Below are 9,861 nucleotides of genomic sequence, written 5' to 3'. Positions count from 1 at the left end.
TTGAGTTTGCGTGGCAAACACGTTTAAGCTTTTGCTACAATATAACAACTTGTGGCTACAATATGAAGATAGCTACAAATTTTTTTCTTCGTGGCAAAAGACTAATATCACTTGCTATAACTCTATAAGTATATTTTTTGTGGCAAAAATTTTCTACCATTGCAGCTACAACACAAATTTTTTGAGGCAATAGCCTGAATGTTCAGATAAATGCTATGAAAATTGGAAATTGTATACACTAAATATAGCTTAAATGATAAGGTGAAAACTCGCTACGAATGCAGTTAACCCATATACAAGATTCAGATCAACGACTGCACCGAGAGTCCTTTACAAAAATATTAGTACTCCTATAACAGTAAACTTGTTCATTTTCTGAATTTACTAGGCTATACAAAGCTAGGAAAAGAAAATCAAAACTTACAATCAAGTTACAAGCTAATACAAAGAGTGGGGGAAAAAAGAGAGGAGGAAATTCTGTTGAATTGAGAAAACAAGAATTCCTCCTGCAACAAGCTAATTAACTCAAGAATTTACCATAATGCTAGCTATCTATCTATCACTTGCTAAGACATTTCTGATTGCTTACATGACTATTTTTCGTCAATGTAGTCACACTAAAACTACAAGACACCCCAATATTTTTAATCTTTGAGCTTATCCCCCAAACTTTAAATTTGACAGGCACATCAATGGAGAGAGACAAAGACAAACGTTGTTCAAAATTCGTGCTATTCATGCTCCTTTCAACTTCTTCAGGCAATTTATCAACATTCTCGTTACCAAGAATAACCTCAAAATTATTCGAACTCTTAGGTTCTTGATCTAAATCAGGAAAATTCCCATGACCAATTTTTTTCTGCTTGAAATACAAAGAAATATCACCGTCCCCTTTATAATTGTATGTAATTCTTGACCTCTGATTCGGATTCTTGGTTTCAATTGTAACGTCGTACTCATATTGAGGACGTTTATCAAGTTGATTTTTTTGTAATTTCTTGACTAAGATTTGTTTCACGCTAAATTGTGGATCATCATGCTTGGTAAATAATTTGTTAAGACCTATTACCAAACCAATGATAATTCCAACAACAACTAACGCTACAACTACACATATACAGCGACGAGAGCAACAACAAGAACGAGAACTTCGCCCTTGTTGGTTTTGATTCCAGTGGTTCTCGACAATGAGGGCATTTTCGGGTGGTGGAACACGATAGATTTGATCTTTTGGGACTTGAACAACGTAAGTTCCCGAGGCAAAAGGCGGTAATTGAGTATTACAAACTGATAGAGGTAAAGGGTCATGGTGGCTAATATCGTCGTTAGTCGTTGTTTGGTTTTGGGGAAATTCATCATCGCCATGTTTTGGAGTTTGGGACCGCTCCTCCATGGAAATATGGAGAGCGGTGAAGATGGAGGCCTAAGGTGGTAAGTTTAATGATGGACAAAAGGTGATGGCTGAGTTTGCATGGGAATAGGTGGTTGCATTTGCATGGGGAAAAAAATGGGATGTTGAGCTTTGAGGGTGGAAAATTTAACATGTGTCTTCCCAATCAGTTTGTAACAATTAATACTTGTTTCTTGTACTAAATTTAATTGGTAGTCAAGCAATATAAATGTGTTATAGTTATATATACCCATCAATGTAAAGAGAATTTTTTACACTATCAGATTACTAAATTAGCTATAGGAAAGTTTTAAAAAATATATATATGAGATTTGTAATCTTTAGAATGCGATTGGTAACTTGTTTTAACAGCTACATGTAACTCGATGATGTAAAAATTTCATACACCAGCAACTGTATATATAACTTAAATTTCAAATTCTTTTATTGGTATGAAAGCAATGAAAATCTAAAATGAGAAAATTAAATTAAAAAAAGGAAAACAAAGAGTACTTTAATTTTGCGCTTTAACGGTCTAAACAATATTTACACAATAAGGTCATTGATTAGGCAATTACAAGCAAATCTCTATAATTAATAAACCTTAACTTATACTTGATATAAAAAAGTAACTAATCAACCTAATATACTTATTAATTAAAATTCTGAGAAGCGAAAAAAATCTCTACAATGTGAGTACTTTATAAGATCATGAGAGAACTCCATCCATATAAATGAACCATACATGTGAAAAAGGTTTCCCTACTAGCTTAACTAGAATTCTAGCTAGAACCTTATAGGAAACTGTCAATTTGAATCTAATTCAAGAATGAAATATTAGTACATATTGTTAAGATTCAAAATGGCTCAAAATTAATAATTTGCTAGCTGCTCAGATATGGGATGCAAGTCCGTTGTGTTCATTTGCATAGAATCCCATATCTCCTCCATAGGCCAGCACTCTTCATTACTAAAAAACAGAGCTGAGTTCACTTGCATCTCAGAACATATAATTGATGAAGTATTAAAATTATCTTCATTAGCAGTACTCATCATCATGTTGATTCCTTGAAGTACCCTTTGTTCAGAAAATTCAACATTTGGTTGTGTTGGGACCAAATTGTGTAGTAGGCTGTTGTACTCATTGTTTCCATACAAAAGATTGTTCAACTCCGATAATGACTCTTCAACCGATGGAACACTAGCCTTGGCACGTTCAAATTGTTCTTGTTCATCCGGCAACTGATAGTTATACTGATCTTGATCAGATGATGGATTATTAGGAATGTTACTAGGTAACCAGTAATAACAACCTGTCTCCATCTGTTCTTGTGGGACGACGTAGTCGATATCTTGATTTTGATACTCTAATATAGGCTCCTCAAAAACGGTGTTCGTTATCTCCATAGGATTGATCTCATGAGTATTCGAACAAACCTTAACCTGATTTTCATATTGGAGACACGACGATCCAATATTCTCATATCCGGCATAATTAGCACAAAATCCTTTATTCTGATCATCGACAATTACTTGGTCCATAGGCTGCTCAAAAACGGGGCTCATTATCTCTTGAGGATTTTGCAAAATATTAACCTGGTTTTGACGGACACACGACATTAATCCAATATTTTCAGCCTCGTTGTGATCAGAGTTAATACTAGCACAAATTGATCCATTATTCTGATCATGATCACCATGGACCGCCACCTTCCTCTTAATGCGACACAAAACGTAGTCCTCGTGTTGAATTTGACGACGTGTTTTTAACCCCTTTAGGATAGTACCACTAAGAAAGTATTCTTTCATAATCCACACGATTCTTTGATCCGAATCACTATCTTTATCGTAAAAACGATAGCTTTTCTTGAACCCTATGATCACTGAACCTTTTTTATTCAAAATAGATTTACCTCTGTCAAGTCCCTTCCATGTTCCACCTCCAACAACTCTCCTGTTAAAATTTTTACCATTGGCGGATTTTTTCTTTAATTGAGTGAAAAAGTAACTCGCATCACATAAATCTCCAAATATATCAGATGGCTTCTTGTTACCATATAAGTCTATATGCTGAATATCATCACATTCAATAGACTTGCCACATACAAACTTGATTAGATAGTTTATGAGTTCATCGTCGTGTGGACGATACCTGAACCCCAATGAATCTGATGAACAATTGCTTCCTCCACTATTAGTCATCATGATCAACTGAAGAAATTGAACAAGAAAGCAAGAATAGTAATTTTTTTAGTAGATAGAAAGCAACGTAAAAGCACTACTATATATATAGAGAGAGAGTATGTCCGATTCCAAAAACCATTAGGAAATAAAGGTTGCAAGAATACTTTAAAATATTTTAATTTTAGAATTATATTTCGCCTAATTAATATACATTGTTGTTTCCTTTTCTTGTTACAAAAGTAAGCCGCTTTTATTGTGTTGAAAAACCGAAAATAATTAGGATACTACCAAAACAATTAAGGAAACTCCTAGAGGCCTAAGGTAATTTAAATTAAAAAAAAAAAAAAAAAAAACTATTCAAGATTTGAAAACTGTAACTAATTAGAACAATTAAGAAACTCCTACGCTTTAAGCTCCAAATCATCCTCAAACTTATGTATAACTGTTTGTTTAAGATCAAAATGATTGTTTAATTTATGGCTAGAATACACAACTCTTTGCAATGCGTTTCTAGGGTTTAATAATATTCTGTTGAAAATTGAATGAAGAGTATAAAAAGTCCTAAATATGACATATAAAATAACTTGCGTAAGACACACAATTTTTTTATTTACTCTAATTTAAATTCCGCAAGAACGATTTTTTTTTGTATGCATAAAATGATGTAATTTTTTGTTTAAACGAGCCATACATGTGAAAAAGAAATAGGACTACATACCTTTTTTTTAAAAAACATAAAGAAGCGAAAATAACGAACTCAAATAATTTCTCATGCAAGTTTTCCTTTTTTATTTTATATAGAGAAATGAAATATATCACGACAACTCTTTTTAGCATATTCATCCATAAAAACAAGAGAATTACAAAACTTAGATTTAAGATATTATTTAGGATACTATGAGTAAACCAATCTTAGGATAGAGAAAATTATACTTAATTATATATTCCTTGGATAGTTTTGCACTGTCTAGCTGTGCTTGTACAATCGATCTTATATTTGACAACTCCACATCCCTGATTAATCTTTCAGTTTGTTGACATTAACAAAAACTAATTGCATTTCACAGACATACAAAAGATGAAATACGGAATTTTGGCATAAGATTCCAAAATAATTTGTAAATAAGGAGTTGCAAACAACAAATAACACTGTTGGCTCAAAATTATGTGTGAAATATTGTAAGCAGGCAAAATAAATGGAGTGAATATAACTAATAACGTAAGTAAATGTAGATCATTGTCCCATCTAAGTTGTTACGTAAAATATTTGACAGACTGAAGGATAAAGACAGAGAACTAATCACAAGTTAATTTACATCAAGCTGGATAATTGAGCCATTTCTCATGGTTAGTAACATCATATGTAAAAGAGAGTTTTTGAGTTCACAAACTCAATTTTTTTACTTTCATTTCATTATGTTAGTACCATCATTTATGATGACAAATGACATCATAGAGTATGATATAAACTCAATCATGACTTAATCATGATTCTTTTTAGTTCTTATTTTTTATATATACTCTACGAATGTGCGCTGCACATTATTTCCTATCAATTTACCATACAAAAAAAAAATGTTAGGCAATTTTACTTGTAATTAAATTATATTACAAAAATGTTATTAGACATTAAACAATAATAGTGAGGTAAAAGATGTTAGTAGAAAATTTAACATTCCCAATTTTATAACAACACTAACTTTTCAAGTTTACAATATGTAGTAAGAAATACTTAATCTTTACAAACTAAAATAGAAACAATATACATTTGATAATCTATCAAACTATCACGCCTCTTACCTTTAGATGCACCTTCAAGGGTCCAAGTATAATCGAGCCATTGAATATTAGAAATGCGTAATGGATAAATATATTTAGTGTACGTACATGTGTAGCTCTTTTTATACATAACTTGTGTACTCTAGCTAGAGATGAAAAATAAAAAATTAATTTTTAGCATTGCACGAGAAAAAAGAACTAAGAAATATAAATTATTTGTCCTACAGGAGAGTTTCATTCTGAATAGGATTGGAATCATTAAAAATCTGGATCTTTTTTTCTGTTAAAAAATGAAGTAAGTCCAAGAATTTAATTATGAATATGATTGGGTTGTTATGTTACGAATTTGTATTTTTATAGATAAGAATACACTATTACATTTGATTTGGACTGTACAATTAATGAAGTATTTTGCATTTTTGTAAATTGATATTATAGAAAAGAAATAGGATTAGATTGAGCTTATTAAGGGTATAAAAGTCGTTCAATATTTGAAAGTTATTTTGGTCAACCAACATTAATATTCGTGCTTTTTTTTTTTAGGGATGGTACGTATTACACTTCCCTTAATTACTAGACTTAGTAAGATATGGTCTGACCCTCCTTACACTTTTCTTTTAAGGTTTTATTATTAAAGTTGTCCATACAGATAAGCTATCTGAGTATACTAGCTTGATTTTTTTTTTAGTTGCAACAGATAACACTACTAAAAAACCGCCCAAAATCGATGGCCAAAACCAACGAACTAGCGTAGCTTTTCCAAAACTGACGGAGTACCGACGGACTCAATCGGTTAGGTAAAAAAAAAAAAAAAAGCAACTTGGAATCAAATCCAGGTATGTACCCTAGAATTGCTCTATTAGAAACTGAGCCTATGGTAACAGAATTTTTAGCAACGGTTGTCAAATCGTTGCTATAGAGCGTCTATTGCAACTGTTCCAACCATTGCCAAAAGGTTTTGGGGGCTACCGATACGGTTTACTAATTAAACCGTAGCCACTATACAAACCGTTGCGATAGGTTCACCTATGGCAACACTTTTCTTAACCGTTGCTGTTAATGTTATCTGTGGCAACACTAAATGATTTTTTTTTTATCTATTGGAACGGTTTTAATTCCCTCCACAATTTACCCGCTCTAGTTTTTGCTTAACCCGCCAAAATCCTTTTCTCTTTTATTTTCTTTTAGTTTTATTTCTTAAATCAAAACCCATAGGTTTTCTCTCTTCATCTGAACCATTGTTTCTCTCTATCAAAAAAACCCTCATTTGGCCATCATCCTCTCTCCATCAGAACTCCTCTTCTTGGATGAAGTAAGCCCTTAGCTTTTCATCCTCTCTGTTTGTTTGTATTGTTGTTTGGTCTTTTTGAACTGATCGGTCAAGATGTTGGTGCAGTTAATTTCTAGGGTAGAAGCTGCTAAATGGTTTAAAGAAGTGGTTGTCTGAGAAATCTAAGTAGGCATATTTGAGAAATCGTTTGCTGAAGAAATTGTTAGTTCTTTGCAAATTGTTTTTGGATTTCTTCTTTAATCTCCTCTTTTTTCTTTAATCTTTGAGGTGTGGGTAGTGTATTTGATATAATCTAAGTTCAGTAAACTCCTATATAAGCTAAAAAATTGTTGCATGAATTTTAGAAGTCCTTTTGTGATATTCAACAAACAATTAAATTGGGTCCTTTATCAAAGTGGGTTTGAAATAATTTTAAGCTTTTTGGTTGGGTCTTTGCTCTGCTTGGTACTACAATTTCACCTTTCTTTCCTATTTTGGCTGTCAAAAGAAAACGCTGAGATTTGCCCTTTTCCCCTTTGCTTTCTTTGCAATTTCAATCTTGTTGGGTGCATTTTATAGAGTTGATTTTATATAGTGTGGTGGAATTATTTTCTCTGGACCTGATGCTGAATCTAAACTTGTTTCGTCTTGAAATTTGTGTATAACTTTAATCTGGAGTGACTAAAAATTACCATGGAAGTGGCTATAAAATATAGAAAGTTTATCTTTTTCTCGACATGGTGTTTTCCTTTTTTCCTTTGGTGTTTTTGAATGCCTGAAAAGATTTAGTTAAAAAGCCAGATTGCTGCTCTACTTCATAAATATAGTTACAGAGGAAAATATTGTTGGTTTCAGTTAGTAGAATAATGTATTTTGGGAACAATATTCATGTGATTAAATTCAAAGGAGAAGACATTAAGTCAAATAATAAATGAAGAAATCTCTTTAGGTACAGGGAACTGGAAGATAAAGAAAAAACGTTTATGCAATATTGTGTTCTGGTCCAAATAAAAAAGTTCATATAGTGTAGTTTATTGCTATTCTAGATCCTAAAATTTGTAATAAGTCAACTGCCAGATGAAAATAAGCCTATATATTGTCATATAATTGCTTGACCTATTGGTTTCTCATTGATGATGTGAAAAGAATTCAATGGTATTGGCTAATAGGAAAAAGAAAGTTTTTTATTTAACAGTTTTGATTTTCCTCCCGAAATTACAAGTGTTCTACGACACTTTATCATTTCGTAGCCAACTACTTCGACTTCACAGAGCCCGTGAATCACTGGTGTGAGGTATGGGCTTCTTATTTCTTCATGTTCCTTCATCTTCTTCTTCTTTTTTGTTAAAATTGTGATTTTGGTTTGTTCAAATTATTGAGTTTTTGTCTCAATATTTTTACAATATTTGGTTGCTTATTTTCGTGTTATATCATTTAGGGTGTTTTCGGTATGAAGGAAAACATTTTCCGAAAAATGTTTTTCAATTTCCTCATGTTCGTTTAGTCAAAATTTGTGGAAAACAAGTTTCTCAAAAATGGGAAAAATGACTTCCTTAATCAAAGTAGGGAAAACAAGTCAACAATTGGCATTTCACCAACTACCCTACCACTACCCAACCCGCCCCCGCAACCACCAAACGCCAACAACTCCCACAACCCCACGCACTCTCCTCCACCCACCACCCCTCCACCATTCCTACCCATTTTTTTAAGTTTTTAAATTTATTTTGTTGGGTTTTCTACACCTCCCATCCCCCCGCCCTCCCGTGGGACCACCCTCCCCCCCCCCCTCCCGCCCAAAAAAAATTAATTCTTTTTTTTTAAAGAAAGAGTTTTATTTATTTATTTTGGGTTTCTACTACCCCACCCCAACACCCCACCACCCCCTCCAATTTTTTTTTCTTAAAAAAAGTTTTGGAAAGTTATATTTTTTATTTATAGCCGCCCAACACCCCCCCCCCCCCCCCAAAAAAAAAAAAATTTGTTTAAAAGAAAAAGTTTTGAAAAGTTATTTTTTTATATTTGGTTTTCTACTAACACCCTCCCCCTCCCCCACCAACAACAAAAAAAAATTATTTCAAAAAAGTTTTGAAAAAAATTTCTTTTTTTTATTTTCTACACCCAGCCACCGACCTACCCCTTACCCCCTCCCGAATTTTCTACTTCATATTTAACTTTACCCTTATAAAAAATTTATAAAAAAGAAAATTTTGCATGGTTAAATTTGGTGTGGGTGGGTGGTGGGTCATAGTTGGGAGGTGAGGCTGGGGTCGATAAAAAAATTTTTCTCATTTTTTATAAAAGTTAAATAAAATATATGAAATAGAAAATTTGGGAGGGGTTAGTGGGTGGAAGGGTTGGATAGAGCGGTGGTAGAGGGTGGGGTAGGGGTGGGTGAAAATGAAGTGGTTAGAGGGTGATGGTTGGGTGGGGGGTGGAGGGTGGGTGGTGGGTGGTGGGGATGAGATTTTGTTGGGAGGTGGATGGTGGGGGTGAGATTTTGTTGGGGGGTGAAGGGTGGTGCTTGGTTGTGGGGTTTGGTGTGGTATGGGGTGGTGGGGTTGGTAGGGCATGGGTGGTATTTTCTGAAAATTATTTTCTACCAACCAACCGAACATGGGAAAATAAGTAATAAATTCACTACCCAACCGAACACGAGAAAATAAGTAGAAATACACTTATTTTCGAAGAACACATTTTCCAGGAAAACATTTTCCTCCATGCCCAACACACCCTTAAAGAAGATAAATAATTGATGGAATTACTTCTATTTAGTAAATATCTACTGACATGTGTGTGCTTAACTGTTTTCGAATAGATAAATCATGGTTATTAAGGTTATTACCAATTTCATGAAGTTAATGCTATGTCTAATGTTGGAGTGCTCCAATTTAGGAGATATTTTGATTTTCTTGTTTGGCCATGGAAGTTTGGCTTTGAATTATTGTCGGTTCATAATTGTGCTATTTCCATTTCACAAAAGTTACTTGTCTTTATGTTTCTTTCTCTAGATTCTGTGAATATATGCGCTGTGTTGACACTCTGAAGTTAGCAATTACTTTATTTTAGTAATCTTGCAGGGGTATAAATATATGTCTACTGTTGGAAATGAGGTAAAATGTTTGCTTTTTTAGCTCTTTTTAGGGGTTGTTTGACGGATTATAATGAGGATTATATGGGATAATCATACTAGGAATTTGGTATAAAACAGTGCTGGGTTTAGCTAATACCTCCAACC

At 33.3% G+C, this 9,861-nt stretch overlaps 1 protein-coding gene across 1 annotated transcript; it reads right to left on the bottom strand.

The window, feature by feature from the left end:
• Positions 1–222: 222 nt before the first annotated feature.
• Positions 223–1,433, bottom strand: LOC132040727 (NDR1/HIN1-like protein 13). Its single transcript, XM_059431394.1, has one exon. It carries the CDS (start codon positions 1,391–1,393, stop codon positions 560–562), a length of 834 nt encoding a protein of 277 aa, XP_059287377.1. The 5' UTR covers positions 1,394–1,433; the 3' UTR covers positions 223–559.
• Positions 1,434–9,861: the final 8,428 nt, after the last annotated feature.

The sequence above is a fragment of the Lycium ferocissimum genome, chromosome 12, assembly GCF_029784015.1.
Source record: "Lycium ferocissimum isolate CSIRO_LF1 chromosome 12, AGI_CSIRO_Lferr_CH_V1, whole genome shotgun sequence".
In the NCBI taxonomy this organism is placed as follows: Eukaryota; Viridiplantae; Streptophyta; class Magnoliopsida; order Solanales; family Solanaceae; genus Lycium; species Lycium ferocissimum.
The sequence above is the reverse complement of the archived record's forward strand: the minus strand, read 5'-3'. Positions and strand labels throughout refer to the sequence as shown.

Bases quoted from the DNA above. Each gene is read 5' to 3' on its own strand.
- LOC132040727 (XM_059431394.1), bottom strand. From the start codon at position 1,393: ATGGAGGAGCGGTCCCAAACTCCAAAACATGGCGATGATGAATTTCCC.